We start from the raw sequence: 17,121 nt of genomic DNA on the forward strand, positions 1-17,121 counted from the left end.
GCACCGTAGGATTAACATAACACCCCAACCTCTGACCGCCTAACCATACATTTGTGGTTCGGGATCCGCCGTGGGTGGGCTGCCCAGGGTGGCTAGGAAGTTGACAGGATGATGAGAGTGGGGGTTCCTTGGTGATTCGTCCTTAGGCTATTGAAGGTTGTTTTTTTTTAAGGAAAGAAGTATGTTTCACATGGTTGGATCGAAACAGTTGGGCGAGTTTGGGATTGGGTTGGGTTGGACGAGGGTCAAGATTGGGTTGGCATATTTCTGTCTTTGGTTTTGGTATACATGTAGGTTGGGCTCAATAAGCAGGGGTGGGCGGGCCTCAATTAACGAGAGGGGGGGTCTGCGGGTACAAGTTCGATTGTGTGCCAAAAAGATGGCCTGGCTGAGCGAGCGTTTGACCATGGTCGGGGATAGATGAATGGTTACAATTCGGGCGATTCACAATGCAGTGCGCCACCAAGAGCAAAAACACGGAGAGTTCATTTTCCCCAGTGCATTGTGGGAGATGGTCGACAAATTCGCAGCGCGGGACATTTGAAATCGTTAGTTTTTCCGGTCAGTAGTTTCGTAAGCGTGTGATTCGAGGATCTGTTTGCCCTTTTCTTTTCTTCTTATCAATATGGTGTTTTTCGTAAGGCGGCAAAACGCTATATGCTTCAGTCCATAACATATTTGATCAACTTGTCTACTGACACTCATTCAAATGGGCAATGTTTTGTCGACTGTAAACTTGAAAAATGGACTCTCCATAACAAACTCTTGGTGGCGCACTGCATTGTGAATCACCCGAATTAAGTTGCCTTTGGGAACGGCTGGGGTTTCGAAAAAATAAGTTTACTATCACCGTTAGAGAGCGGCAACTGTACATGGACCGGATATTATGCACACATTATATTCAAGTTCTTAGTACTTTTTGTTTTCAAGCTAAACTCATTCCACCTTCGTGTTTCTATCAAAAATGTAGACTGCATAACCTAATGACAAATTACTAGCCACCAAATGCGTGGCTCCTTTAAATAACACGAAGCGCAAAACAAACACTGCTTGTATCACGTATGGCCGGTGACCATCATTATTCTATCCACCAATCAAAGTTAGTCACCCAACATGTCGGTGACCACAAGTGAGTGGTCTGTGATTGACAGGTGCCAATCACAATCCTCGTGTTCACCGACATCCATACGATCATTCCACCAATTAGAGGCGTCTATTTGAGTGTCGGTGATACAAGCTTCGGGTTTAACGTGTGGCAATGTAACATTAACATCATTTCCATCTCATAAATATGGAGCGAGTCGGTGATGTGTGATTGACAGCGCGCAGGGGCCAATCACAAACCTGGCATGCAAGTTCCTCAGTCACTGCTCGAAAAATCGAGGTCAATATTTAAGTCACAAGCTGCCGGCTCACTCCTCACAACGACCGCAGCTCATGTCCACGTCCAGACAACAACCCGAGAGAACTGTTTGCAAGATCGAACAAGAATTACACGGTGAGTGTTTGAAACAATCTTTTACGTTAATTCCTCCAACTTTGGGATTGATCTTTTTGATTTATGATATTTACAAAAATTTGCTCATAGCCAAAACAGTGCGCTGTAAATATTTCCGACCATGATGATCCCGTTTTCATACGTTAACTCGATAACTTATCGATAAGTGCTTGAATAATCACCAGATCATTACTCGGACACTCTCGATAGAAGTGACATTTAATTGAATGTACACGAACCATCGGTACCGATGGTTCGTGTACAAACCAGAATGAGCCAATAAGACAACAGCGCCGATGGTTTGTGCACTGACAGATACAACCAATGAGAGAGCATACAATCACTGGTGGTCATCGGCCCAGTGACCTTGCCTAGCTCAGCTATCAGTGAGATTTACGTAACGTTGCGTAACAAAGTGTGTGTGGGGAAACTGTGGTCAGGGCCTATGGCCCTGCACAAGGCCATGCATGTGCATGCTATCTTAATATGTTAATGTAACGTACACTTTGTACAGTTGAAACCTTATATTAATTGCTTCTATTTCCAGACATTAAGGTTTGCTGCATGCACTATAATATATTACTTGGACATTGTTGTATAGCAAGGACCTATAGTTGTACCATGGAGGAAGGAATAGAAAAATACAACTTGGAAAACGATAATCTAAACGAGAATATGCTGAAATGTAGCGCCCACTGAGAACTGGAGTTGTAATACATGCATGTCAACCGTGCAGACAAGTTCTGGGAGAGAATATTCAACCGACGGCGAGATTACTTACACCATGGAGGAAGGAACACCTCCATGCTTACACAAGCTAAAACTGTAAAAGATTTAATGTTTTCATATTCCTTGCTCTATGGTTATTCCAAATGGTCCGGCCGTGATTATTTTAATTAATCTGTTATTACTGATCATTAATTTTTGTCAAACCTGTTTTATAAACCAACAAACAATCAATTGTTGTTCTATGCATTTTAACTGGACTGGTGTTATTACCATTAAATCCCATATTCAAGGCATAAATAGATATTTGTTGATGTATGATGTAACATAGCATGGCGCCCCCACTGACGTGGTGTACTTTGCTTGTTCGTCTGTCGCGCTATCTAGAGCAACAGTTTTGTACTGAACTTTCACAAAAACCGGTATAATTTCATCGAGTTCTAAACACTCCCGTTCCTATATCACGAGTTAATCCGATTCCTGTTACAAAGTTACAACAAAACATTATTTCGACATGATTTTCCTATTTTATTGCAAAGTGCATGGGTAAACCCTTTGAAAATATCCCCCCAAAATGAGGAAATAATTTTCTGACAAACTTCTAGTTGGGTATATAATAATGGTTTATCAGATTTTATCAACTTTACAGAATTCTTCAATGGAATTTTCCGATATTTATTCAAGTGCGCCACGTTAGGGAACATTCAGCCTTTTGTGTGCCCAATTTCCGGATGCCACCGTTTTTGAATTTCGGAATATAATCTCATGACACCGAAATAGTTTACAGAGGTATAAACCGCCGCAGTAATAAGGTGTAAGTACCAGTATTTCACGGACTGAATTTGAAGTTTATCAACAAATAAGTTTGGCAACACTACATGAGGAAAGTCAAGGTAAACGTCGAAGTGTGCCAAGTTAGAAAAACAACAATGTAATATATTAAGGAATTGATAGGGTACTGGTTTTCAGAAATATATTTATAGACTTTGAGCGCATTATTTTTAAATTAGAGATGAAGGAAGGGTATTTCCAAAAAGCAGAGCTTGTCGAGTAGGAATCCCCTATAACATGAATTAATACATACATTTAATGAAAAAAGCAATTGCAAACAATTAAACATGTAAGCTGTACATGCCCCCCCCCCCCTCCACCAAAAGCAGTTCCTTTGCGCCACCATATTTCACGGAGCACACTTTCATGATATAATTTTAGAAATGTTGATACTGATTTCCGGGGCGGGGTAGATACGTGTTCCCTCACGTCCCCCTCATTTTGGCGACGGATAAACCTAACCCAGCGAAGTTTTTTTCTTTTGATGTAAACGAAGGAGAAATCAAAAATGTGGGTTTTTTTTACCCTAAAAGAGCCGGGGGCGGAATTCGCAACCCTTCGACTTTTTCCGCGATAACCTTTAAAAAAAAATTTCGCAACCTGAGCTGTTATGACTTTTTAGCCTCGAGCCTTGCGCATCTTTTGACAACAAAAAAATATAAAAATCAGACCAGGGGTTGTTGCGCAGCGAAAAAATTTCCGGTGCCATGCAAATTTTCCCATATACGCAGCATACACAAACCAGAATAACCATTCGTACATATGAATAATTAATTAGCCATAATTCCAGAACCCTTTGTCCTATAATCATGAAATTTATTGGGTATATTTATGAAGAGTTGCTCTATGCATCTTCTTCGTCACTCGGGGGAGGGGGCGTGAATTTGCAGCATGTTAGTGCCAAGAGAAGAAAGGGGTGCGGGAAGGCAAAATAGGGGTGTGGGCGTGAATTTGCAGCATGTTAGTGCCAAGAGAAGAATAACCATTCGTACATATGAATAATTAATTAGCCATAATTCCAGAACCCTTTGTCCTATAATCATGAAATTTATTGGGTATATTTATGAAGAGTTGCTCTATGCATCTTCTTCGTCACTCGGGGGAGGGGGCGTGAATTTGCAGCATGTTAGTGCCAAGAGAAGAAAGGGGTGCGGGAAGGCAAAAAAGGGGTGTGGGCGTGAATTTGCAGCATGTTAGTGCCAAGAGAAGAATAATCATTCGTACATATGAATAATTAATTAGCCATAATTCCAGAACCCTTTGCCCTATAATCATGAAATTTCTTGGGTATATTTATGAAGAGTTGCTCTATGCATTTTCTTCGTCACTCGGGGGAGGGGGCGTGAATTTGCAGCATGTTAGGTCAAGAGAAGAAAGGGGTGCGGGAAGGCAAAATAGGGGTGCGGGCGTGAATTTGCAGCATGTTTAGTGCCAAGAGAAGAATAATCATTCGTACATATAAATAATTAATTAGCCATAATTCCAGAACCCTTTGCTCTATAATCATGAAATTTCTTGGGTATATTTATGAAGAGTTGCTCTATGCATTTTCTTCGTCACTCGGGGGAGGGGGCGTGAATTTGCAGCATGTTAGTGCCAAGAGAAGAAAGGGGTGCGGAAAGGCAAAATAGGGGTGCCGGCGTGAATTTGCAGCATGTTAGTGCCAAGAGAAGAATAATCATTCGTACATATGAATAATTAATTAGCCATAATTCCAGAACCCTTTGCCCTATAATCATGAAATTTCTTGGGTATATTTATGAAGAGTTGCTCTATGCATTTTCTTCGTCACTCGGGGGAGGGGGCGTGAATTTGCAGCATGTTAGTGCCAAGAGAAGAAAGGGGTGCGGGAAGGCAAAATAGGGGTGCGGGCGTGAATTTGCAGCATGTTAGTGCCAAGAGAAGAATAATCATTCGTACATATGAATTATTAATTAGCCATAATTCCAGAACCCTTTGCCCTATAATCATGAAATTTCTTGGGTATATTTATGAAGAGTTGCTCTATGCATTTTCTTCGTCACTCGGGGGAGGGGGCGTGAATTTGCAGCATGTTAGTGCCAATAGAAGAAAGGGGTGCGGGAAGGCAAAATAGGGGTGCGGGCGTGAATTTGCAGCATGTTAGTGCCAAGAGAAGAATAATCATTCGTACATATGAATAATTAATTAGCCATAATTCCAGAACCCTTTGCCCTATAATCATGAAATTTCTTGGGTATATTTATGAAGATTTGCTCTATGTATTTTCTTCGTCACTGGGGGGGGGGGGGGGGGGGAGAGGGGCGTGAATTTGCAGCATGTTAGTGCCAAGAGAAGAAAGGGGAATCCGCCCCGGCTGTGAGGTGGTCAAAATAACCCGGCAACAATGTTACCAAGTGGGCAAATAATTGTTATTTAAAGATTTGGTCGATTCAATAAAAGTGTCAGTCATGCGTAATGCGCTTGTATGTATTTAGTGTATTTTGTACACTCCATGTTCCAACCTTTAATCATCGTACAGTTACAATTATTCCTTAAAATATAGCATAAGAGTAATTTTACTCTTCTCTTCTCTGTATTGTTTTAGTGTTAATTTGTTGTTAACAGGTATAATGAATCTAATGCGTAATGTCATTCACGATAATGTCAGTCACAGAGGTTTATTTGCATATTAAAAGAAATCATGAAAGTTTTGCTCATTTACTACATGTGTTGGTTACCCTATAAGCTAAAATGCTCGTATGGATTTAAACACGTAGACATTTTAACTTGAAAAGAAATTTGAAAAACATGTTTGACATTTTTTGGTTGCATCGCTTTATGTAATGTCAGTCACGACAGTAAACTACCACTCTAATTGGAAAAACTGAACATGAAATTTTCAATTTTCAATACCGTATTGTGTATTCAGGTCCCAGTAACTCCCATGCCAAACAATGGTTCAGTTGGCTTTAATTGTTTACACATAAGAGCTGAATTGATATTCAAAATTAGTAAAAATGTAATGTCAGTGACGGTCTTAGGCTTAGTGTAATGTCAGTCACAAAAAAACGATGCTTTTTTCCATAAAAGCATTCAGGATAGCAATAAAAATCTGCCCTTCATTGTTTTCTTAGCACGGGGTCTAGGTATATCAACTTCTATTGTTGACAGACGAGGCTATTTTAATTGGGTGTTAATTTGTTTTATATTAACAGGCATATTCATTCAAAAATTCATGATTCCCCCTCCCCCCCCCCATCTTACTACATGCGTTAGTAACCCTACTAGCTCTAATGTTCTAATGGATTTTGATCTGCAGCACTGAAGAGAAATTTTAAAAACATGTTTGATATTTTTGGGTTGCATCGCTTTTTTTAATGTCAGTCACAGCACCAATCAGGGCTCTGGAGTGCTCTGAAACGTGCAAAACTAAATCAGGCCCACTTTACTCACAGTTTAGCCAGCAAATTTCTCCCAAAATTCCACTGTGGCAAAGAAAATGTCCTCAGTATTTCACCAACCAAGTTTGCAGACTCAATTCAATTTTTAAAGGAGACTTTTCTTTAATATTTTGCACATGAGAGGGAAGTCAAGTGATTTCAAAATGGGGCTAAATACTAGACTGGTACATGTTCAACCATGGTCCAACTATTTGAAAAGACTGACCTCATTTCATTCAAAGTCAATAGTCTGGTGGCTTGACTATGGAGAAATGTGTAGTAAATTGAGACTAGTTCCCGCTAGTTCCCGTTTTGGGGCTCTCATACACAGTATTGAGAGTCCCAAATTTTCGGACTATCACGGCACTAAACAACCCCCCAAGTCAAAAAAGCTAACCATGAAATTTCAAAGACTCAATACTGTATTGTGTATGTAGGTCCTAGTAACCCCTTTGCCACACATGGTTCAGTTGGCTGTAATTGTTTAGACATTAGAGCTGATTTGATACATGTAATGTCAATCACGGTGGAATAATGAAGACATTAAATCCTTTAGCTTGTGTTGGTAATCTCGCCGTCGGTTGAACATTCTCTCACAGAACCTGTCTGCACGGTTGACATGTACATGTGAACTCCAGTTCTCTTTCTCAGTGAGCGCTACATTTCAGCATATTCCTGTTTAGATTTTCGTTCTCCAAGTTTCCGTACAACCATGGTACAACCATAGAGCTAGGACCGGTCCTAGCTCTATGGTACAACCATGTCCAACCAATATATTAAAGTGCAAGCAGCAAACCTTTGTCCAGAAATAGAAGCGAAGATTTATAAGGTTTCAACTGTACAAAGTGTACGTTACATTAACATATTAAGATAGCATGCACATGCATGGCCTTGTGCAGGGCCAGGGCCCTGACCACAGTTTCCCCACACACACTTTGTTACGCAACGTTACGTAAATCTCACTGATAGCTGAGCTAGGCAAGGTCACTGGGCCGATGACCACCAGTGATTGTATGCTCTCTCATTGGTTGTATCTGTCAGTGCACAAACCATCGGTGCTGTTGTCTTATTGGCTCATTCTGGTTTGTACACGAACCATCGGTACCGATGGTTCGTGTACATTCAATTAAATGCCACTTCTATCGAGAGTGTCCGAGTAATGTATTATAATGTATATAAGGCCAAAAAAAGTATCCAGTTTCTGGTATGGAGCTTGCCCAAAAAGTTGTGCTGCAACGCGTTTATTATTTTTTTTACCTGTTTTTTTTTTGCTTCAAATGTCGGCTGATTACTGCAAATGTTGCCCTAAACTTAGTGCAAATATTATGGTAGAGATGCCACATAAAGCTTATTCTCGATCATAAAACCATCTAAAAACACGTTAAAATTGTGCAGCAGCAGGATTCCAGTCAAACCAGTGAGTTTGGCGGTTTTGAGAGATCATCTTTCATTGAAAAAAAAATCTTTTTCATTTTGCCGACGCGCATGGCTACAGCGACGCGAGCGCGTACCAGAAATCGGAGACTTTTTGGGGGGGGGGGGCCTAATATAGCTGAATTAGCTCTTAGTCTGAACAGTTGCTGCAAATTCATACCAACATTTTGTGAGGCCAAAGTTTCAGGCAATAAAAGCTAAGAGCAAACTAATCAGGGTTTTTATTTTATTTGTTCGGAATAAGGAATTCCTGTCTGACGATATTATCGCTGCTACTTCCATGGTGCACTCTCAACAAACAATTGTCCAAAATTCTGACTAATTTCTCTAGCGCTTAGAAACTTACTTGAATTCTTGTCACTACCGATAGCACACTATAAATGCATGGAAGTTTTATAGTTTTTATTGCCATTTAGGTTCGCCAGTTTTCCAGTCATACCTGGCTGAAGGTTTTCAAGAGCGTATTACATGACGTTCCATATTGTTATTGAGGTTCACGCACTTGCACAATATTTCAGATGATAAATTAAAACCTTTTTTTTTTGTTAAAAGAAAGAAATCTTGAAAGTTCGACACTTGACCCCTAAAATCAGTATGACCATTCAGCCCCTTTATTATTTTGCTAGTTTTCCTGTTTATTGTATCAAACATATAATCCCGATGCGATGCGCTCACCTTTTTTTCCGGCAATCACTCTGACTGATTCGGGATAAAAGGTTATGCGGAAGTTGGCCACGGAAGAACGTATAAAGGAAATCGGGACATCTCAAACATCCTGTCCTATGTTGTGTTATTTAAAATTGGAATAATTTCAATACCTTTTGCGCTTTGTTTTCAAACTGTGTCATTTCACTAGGTCACAGTGCTCCATTCCGGTTTGATCACTATATAGGCCTAAACGTTTCACTTTCAAACATTGCACGATAAAAGTGTCACTGGTCAGAATAGACTAGAGGGCGCAAATACAAACGGACCGGATCATTATTACACACACAGTTTTATTCAAGTTCAAATTGCTTTATCTGCCTGGATTCATTTTTAGAAATCATGTTAACACTTGATGTTTGTACAAATTATTCTGGCTGTCTGCTCTGCTGTCCGACTCCAAAGTTTGAAGCACCAACTTTCCGATGAATTCAGCCATGTTTGCATGTAGGGTTTCACTCAGAATGTCACTTAGATTCTGTTAAATATATACACATTTTGAAAAAGCAATATTTTCAGTGTTTTAAGTTGTGCAATTGGTACAGATTTTGATTTTTTTTTGAACTCTAAAGATTTTCCGAGACACATTCATAGTTGACAAACAGATGGTGGCTGAAGCTAATAGCCAAACCGGTGCGCTGATGGCCCGGAAAAAAATCTTTTTGTAACGACTGCGGTGGTCCACCTGTAATATTTCCGCCTCTATACTTCACTGGTATGAGATCGTTTCCCCATATTTATGCAGAAAATAACTCAATAACTCATTTTTATCAATTGGTATTATTTTCCGCCAGCATTCTTTTTATATGTTGAAGATTTCTTCCTTGAAATATGTGTTCATTCCTTTATACAAAATTATTAAAAATTAAGTCATTTTATACTCTATAATTGTCAGACAGTACCTTCAAGGGTGGATCCAGAGAGTTACTGCCGGCGGTGCAGGTTGTGCCGGGGAAAGGGTGTGGGTGTAAGGGCTCTCTCAAGTGAAATTTGGCCTTATTTCATAACATTTAGGTCACTGCCTCCACACCCCTGGATCTGCCACTGATCTTGCTAAACTGCCGAATTTTATTGAACATGTGTTACTTTTTAAACGTATGCATGAATGTGAATTCCCGAGCAGGACTGAAATCAAAAGCACAATAAATTCAATGCAAAAATAACGTAAATTGCTGAAGATACCATTAAATATTTTGACCATTCGCTAAATTCAACTGGATTTGAAAAAGTTGCGACGACTTTGAAAGAAAGTGTTCAAATATTGAATAATCCAGGTGTTAAATTAGACGGGAACGAAGCTATTTGAATGAATTATTTGCTGTTTTAAAAACTCACATAATTATGCTTTCAAAATCATTTCAATGACTTACAAGTGCCTAAAAAATACACACCATTTTTGGTAAAATGAATTTGAATGAAGGTTTTACTGAATGCAATTCAATAAACTGAATGCTGATTTCATGGAGCATTCAGTTTCCCAAGAAACTTCACAAAGCGACATTAAAACAGGTTGTTGTTTTTTTCTGGATGTTTTCGGCCAGAAAAATACCGGTCAAACAATCATTTTGACCGTTATTACTTAGTGAATAATTGTTCCCGTTTTCGAATGATGATTTATCAAAATGAAAATAAATCCTCACAATTGCATTAAATCGATGATAAAATTATTTAATTCCTTAATCAAGTGTAAAAAGGGCGGGCCGTCCCCACAAAAAAAACCTGATGTAATTCGGTCTCTTTTCCTGACTTATATCGGCGAGCAAAAGTAATAACCAGCCCAATAATGTGGATTGTCCATCATCTTAAAAAGAACCCACCTTTTCCTTATATGTTATGAAAATGAAACTGCCATATCACTCCGAGCACATTCTCTGAATAACGATTCCTCAGAAACATTATGAAGACATACATGTCTTTAAGACAAATTCTTCAGTTTATGTCACATCATTATTTATTTAGTTATTATCGATCTTGTTTTCAGTTTTATATATAGGTCCTTTTTTGTTTTTTTTTACAGATGAAGATCTGCGTGGCCACCATTCTGTCAATCGCCCTCCTTCTGGGTAATTCTGTCAAGCTCCGAGCTTCCGTTACTGGGCCAGTTCCCTCGGACGGGGATGGGCCTGCGTCTCAGGTGTGTCAGCAGTGCTGCCAGGGACCTGCTGCAATACCCGGCATACCAGGTCTGCCTGGACCGGTGGGACAGATGGGACCGTACGGTCAGCCGGGGTCAAAGGGCGACAAAGGTCAGCTAGGTCAAAAAGGCGAGATTGGACGGGTTGGACCTATGGGTGATCGGGGAGCACCTGGGAACACTGGGTCTAAAGGTGATGATGGCATTGGTCTGCCCGGCAAGATAGGTCCGAGAGGCCCACCGGGTCTTGTTGGAGCAGCCGGAGAGGCTGGTGTCAAAGGTCAGAAGGGTGAGCCAGGGGAGACACCAGACGATTCAAACCAGCGGGTAGCATTCACCGTGGTGAGGACGAGCAGCTCGGATACCTCTACGAGTCACGACACCCATTTGCCCTTCCAGCAGACCGAGACGCTTCTGCCGGGTACCAGTTTCGATCTCGAGAGCGGTACGTTCACCTGTAGTGTGCCGGGCACCTACGTATTTACATTTTCTGTTCTTAAGCATAGCAACAGCGGTAGCCTTACCATTCATCTTGTTAAAAACAACCACAAGGTGATTACCACCTATGGTGAAGCAAATCAACGTGGTCAGTTGTCTGGAAGCGCGGTGCTGGTTCTGCAGCGTGGAGATACGGTGTATGTTACCATGCACGGTAGGGTGTATGGTGGTTACTACACCTCATTCAGCGGCTTCCTCCTTTACCCGGAGTCAATTGATTAATTAGAAATAATCACCTCACGTAAATATAGGAGCAGTGCTGCCCCCCCCCCCTCCCCCTCCAACAAAATGTTCGGTTTTTTTATTTTGCCAAAATATTAACCAATGATTTAACAGAAATAATGTTCAATTTAATAATAATAAACCAAATGTATCCTATGGGTACCATTAACAGGTATGATAAAAATGATTAATTTTAAATACATGTTTAGCATTGATATATCAAAACAGTTTACATAACATCAACACTACTTTTTTGAAATCATTAAAAATAAGATAAAAATAAAACTCTCATTTTTAGAAAATAATATTTTAAGCCGCGATTGAAAAATTCCAAATTCAAAAATATATCTCAATAAAGCTGAAATCTGTTCCCTAGATGTATACATTGTAAAAGCACAATCCCTTTATGCCTTGGTAAGCTTTGGACAAACTTTAGGGTGGCTGAACTTAACCCCGTCGCAGCTTTTAGTGCAAATGTTAAACTCATGAACTGATCTCAACTCGACGGTTTGAAAACTAACCAAGGATCTTGAATTCAACCCTTACCGCATTATAACCGGGAGCCAATGTAGTTACTGAAGTATGGATGCACATCCGCTTAACGATCTCTCCTTCTTGGGATAACCAGTCGGACAGCAGCATTCTAAATATGATGTCATTTCTTAAGCTGGTAATCATATGAACCAATAAATAAGACATAATCTGTTCCTACAATCTAATCGGGAATTTAGATGCATGGTTGAATAAATAATGTATTTGTTTACATTTGCACCGCACAGTTCCGTATAGGCAATAAATTTACAATTTTGAGTGTTTGTTATAATTAGCTTTTCGTAGAAAAGTTTTGAGAGATATCAAACAAGTATGTTGACAACAATTATACTTGTATCCACTGTCGAATGAAAGATTATTAGAAAAGCTTTAATAACAATGTGAACAAATAAAATATTTGAGAAAACATGTTATTTGTTTACTTTTGTTATGTGAACATGCATAATAAGTAATGACGATTGTAAAACCTACATATTTCTGCAACGGTTGGGTTATTCATAGGTGGATCGAGACTCGCCCCGATATCATTAATCCTCGGAAAGATTTTGTTTCATGCTGGAAAAATGTATGAATTTCAATTGCACCATACAATCGAATGTATTTTTTTTTAAATGGATAAATGGGTGACGTTACGTATCTTTTTCTTATTATTATGAACCACGTCCGGCCTGTATCGAAGTGCACCCCTATGTGATATAAAATTCTTTATTTCTGAAAAATTGTTTGAAAGAACTTGTTTAAGTTAGAGTTAGAGTTAAGTTCAAACTCAACAAGTTTTGAGTTTGAACTGTTTTTTGTTTGCTATATTAATAGGTTTTTTTGGAGTGGATCAATATTTGATTTCACTTTGTAGAGATATTTGGCCATTTTCGACTCTGCTTTTTGGATGTTTGTGCAGCCAAATTTTACAATTTTTTTTAAAGATTTTTTTACAGATGTTTGAAAAGTTGTTAAAAAAGGAGGATGCGAAGACGTATGAGACACAGCAATTCCTTTATGTTTTCGTGTTTGCAATGTTCACAGAATAACAGCTTTATAAATAGCTGAAATTTGCACTGCATTTAAGCATTTTTGCTGTGATTTTTTTAAAGACCTCTTTATTAATTTGACATGAGCAGCATTTAAAAAACTGCAACAATATCAAAGTGTGGCTTCTGAAAGTATTTTACATATTTAGATGAACAATGCTGAACCTAAAATGGCACAGAATGTAGCATTGTGTGTCTTGTAATTGTTTGTTTTAATACAGGGTGAATCCACACAAAAAAAGCGGAACCCAAAACCCCGAAAATATATTTAATTTCTACAAAATGTTGTAGTACCAAACATAATAATGATTTGAAAGCCAATTTCATAAGCTATTTTTAGATGAAAACATTACTGAAATTGTTCAATCCACTCAAGGAATATCATCATGTAAAAGCAATTTCGTCCAAAAACAAGCAGTTTATTGTGTATTCTGACTGTTCGGAACAACAAAGAAAATGACAAGAGGACTTTGTTGAATATTTTTAACTTAGAAACTGAGGTTTTATTCCGGGTGATGTTTGAAAACAATTATCGTGACGACGATTCTTGAAATATCATGTTTGGACGGAAGAGGTTTTAGAGTCATTTCCATTGTGTTTAAATGGTAGTATTGTTTGAACAGATTGAGCAATTTTAGTATGTTTTTCATCAAAAAGGAGCTTATGAAATTGGCTTTCCGGTCATTATTATGTTTGGTGCCACATATTTAAAAAAAAAAATATGAATTATAATTTTTGGGGCTTGGGTACCGCTTTTTTTTTTTGACACACGCCGTACAACCGTAGCTTTGGTATATTGATCGATGGAGCTACATCGTTTTCGAATATATAAGCCGAATAAAAAAAAAAGTTTCTCTTCCGGGTTTTTGAGAAAAAAAAGAGGAAGAGGGGCTTTTTATTATTTATTTTTTTCAAGATTGCCGCCATTTTGAAATTTCCTGCAACTGTTGGTGTTCGCACTGTTCAAAGACACTTTTAAAATGGAAGACAAGTTGGACAAGAGAACTTAACACATTAACAGTGTCATTTAGAGTTGCATTGTCTACAATGACCAGTTTTAGACGCATTTGCTTTAACCGTGTACTTGTTCGGTGTTTTTTTACTGCATTTTAAAAAAAAAAATATTTAAACAATAATAAAACAACCCAGGCAGCCTCCAAATAGGAAGTGGGCGGGGACGAGAAACTAGTTTTTGTTACTTTGCCTTAGCAATTTTTGATGTAAGTTTTCAACTTAGCTCCTCATTGAATTAAAGGATGGCAACGTGCAGAGAAAACAATCGTGATGGATTGGCAAACATTTAGGCCATCCCATCATTTTTGAAAGCTTGAAATGGCAAGTTGTTATACAGCTAATTATTCATGCCTTTTCCCATTTTTTTGCTTTATTGGTAACGAATAAAACGCTCAATATTAATATTGATAATCAGGATATTTTGTCGAAACGTGCCCTGTCATTAAAAAAAAAATAAAACCCTAATACAACGACTACAAAGGAAAAAAAGAGGCGTGGTTGGTTGTCATGATTTTATAAGACAACAAAACAGCCCCTTCTCACTTTAGCAAGCAATGGGTATTTAAAAAAAAAATAAAATCGACCTAGGAAACCAACCGAAAACACGTTAACCTAGTACATATATTAGTTTATTACAGCCACGTCTTTTTTTTCTCGAGTTTTGCCCCGAGGAATAGTTTTTTTTATTTCTAGAGCTACAAAGGTTATTCACTTTTGAATGAGACGCCGACCAAAACAATCGGCCCACGTTTAGTCTTTTGTTTGTAAAATAGGCTTCATAACCCGGTACTGCTGACATTTCTAGTTTTTATTTACTTAATTTGTGACCTGACATTTATTCGTTTCTTGCGGTGTACACAGCATGGTTCCCTACCTCAGTATTTAGACTTGATAATATAATAGGAAAGTGGAACCGGTCTTCCAGCAGCAGTGAAGCCAGACTTCCCACCATGGGGGATTGGTGGAGTTACAAGATGTTATTCCAGTGGGAGGGAAGGGGGGGGGGCAATTTCTGTTATACCTTATAACCGAATGGTCATTTATGGGAATTAATTATTTCCGGGGGCGACTGCGGGACATTATTTTCTACTGGTGCGTGTAAGTCCAAGCCCCCTACACCCCGTCCCTCCCCCACTCCACCCCAGTGGCTACGCCGCTGTCTACCAGCAGGGCGGATTAGATACATCGTTTAAGCAAATGAAAGCGGCCGCCTCAATTGGAAAAATATCGATTATTTTACAAGAGCTACAATAGACGACACAACTGTTGTAAAATCGACTTACTCATCCTCTTCCTCTTGATGGAAATATTAATGGAAAGGAGAACAACAGCACCCTGGCATTAAATAAACGCCCCCCCCCCCCCACACCCCATCTTGAAGCCGCCTTACCGTAAATGTGGGGTATATGGGATCCACCGTAGGCTGCCCGGGGTGGTCAGGAGCTAAAGGGATGCATAGGCGTAGGCAGCGGTGGGGGGGGGATGATTTACTCCCGCCCCAAATATTTTGTGAAGAGTGCCCTTTTCCATTCAAATGCCCTCATTCCACCACCACTTACCACCCAATTTTTTGCGTGAGTACCGTTTCGGATGCCTCTTTTTTTTTAATAACACGCCTGTATCGCCCTGAAAAGCACCATTTTAGTGTCGGTTATAGTGTTCATAATTGTCGGTTGTAAACAGCGCCCCCATCGACAGATGGTACCAGCCTAACTACCACCACCCCCCTGCTTTTTGATTTTACAGAGGCTAAATGTCCGGTGAAAAAATGTGTCTACATTTCACCACGGATGTTCGAATTTTTTAGCCCCCGACTCAATAAATATGACCGCGCTACGCCACTTTTTGCTTCGGCTATTGAAGGTTGGGATTTTGTTGAGGAAAGACGTTTGTTGTATACTGTTGGATCCAAACAGTTTGGTGAGTTTGGGATTGGGTGTTGGTTGGGCAATGGTCAAGATTGGGGTTGGCATATTTCTGTGTTTGGTTTTAGTATACAGGTTGTGTTCAATAAGCAGAGAGGGGGTTTTGCAGTTGCAAAGTCGATTGCATGCCGAGAAGGTGGTCTGTCCGAGAGCGCGTGTGGATGGGGGTAGATCAATGATTATAATAAAGTTGCCTTTGGGAACGGCTGGGATGCGCAAAATAAGTATATTTTCACCGTTCGAGGGCGGCAACTGTACATGGACCAAATATTATGCACACACACTAAATTTACGTTCTTAGTGCTTTTTTTTTCAAGCTAAATTCATTTCACCTTCGTTTTTCTATTACTAACGTAAACTGCATGACCTGACTACACCTTACTAGCCACCAAATGCGTGGTTCCATTAAATGACACGAACTGCAAAACAAACACTGATTGAATCAAGTTTGGCCGGTGAACGTCATTATTCTATCCACCAATCGGAGTTAGTCACCCAACAAGTCGGTGACCACAAGTGAGTGGTCTGTGATTGACAGGTTCCAATCACAATCCACGTGTTTGAACGTGTCACCGACATCCCTACGCTCATTCCACCAATCAGATGCGGCTATATCAGTGTCAGTGATACAAACTTCGGGTTTAACGTGACAATGCAATATTATAATTTCCGTCTCATTAATATGAAGCGAGTCGTTGATATATGATTGACAGCGCGCAAGGGGCCAATCACAAACCGGGCTCGCAAGTTCCTCAGTCACTGCTCGGGAAATCGACGTCAATATTTAAGTCACAAGCTGCCGGCTCACTCCTCACAACGACCGCAGCTCATGTCCACGTCCAGACGACAACCCGAGAGAACTGTTTGCAAGATCGAACAAGAATTGCACGGTGAGTGTTTGAAATAATATTTTACGATAATTCTTCCAAATTTGGGATTGTTCTATTTGATACATGATATTGACACAAATATGCTTATAGCCAAAACAGTGCGCTGTAAATATTTCCGACCATGATGATCCCATTCCCATACGGTTATTCGATAACTTATTATGTGATATTTGTGCTTGAATCATAACCAGGTATTATGATGCATAGAATACCACTGAATTAGCTCTTAGTCTGAACAGTTGATGCGGATTCAGACCAAAATT

General features: G+C 39.5%; 1 protein-coding gene across 1 annotated transcript; it reads left to right on the top strand.

The window, feature by feature from the left end:
- The first annotated feature begins 1,390 nt into the window (after nt 1-1,390).
- On the top strand, nt 1,391-13,289 carry LOC119746412 (collagen alpha-1(X) chain-like). Its single transcript, XM_038223331.1, has 2 exons — nt 1,391-1,498; nt 10,613-13,289. Exon 2 carries the CDS (start codon nt 10,613-10,615, stop codon nt 11,447-11,449), a length of 837 nt encoding a protein of 278 aa, XP_038079259.1. The 5' UTR covers nt 1,391-1,498; the 3' UTR covers nt 11,450-13,289.
- Nucleotides 13,290-17,121: the final 3,832 nt, after the last annotated feature.

The sequence above is a fragment of the Patiria miniata genome, unplaced genomic scaffold, assembly GCF_015706575.1.
Source record: "Patiria miniata isolate m_02_andy unplaced genomic scaffold, ASM1570657v1 HiC_scaffold_7, whole genome shotgun sequence".
NCBI lineage: Eukaryota > Metazoa > Echinodermata > Asteroidea > Valvatida > Asterinidae > Patiria > Patiria miniata.

Coding starts and splice junctions, on each gene's coding strand:
- LOC119746412 (XM_038223331.1), top strand. CDS start 10,613: ATGAAGATCTGCGTGGCCACCATTCTGTCAATCGCCCTCCTTCTGGGT.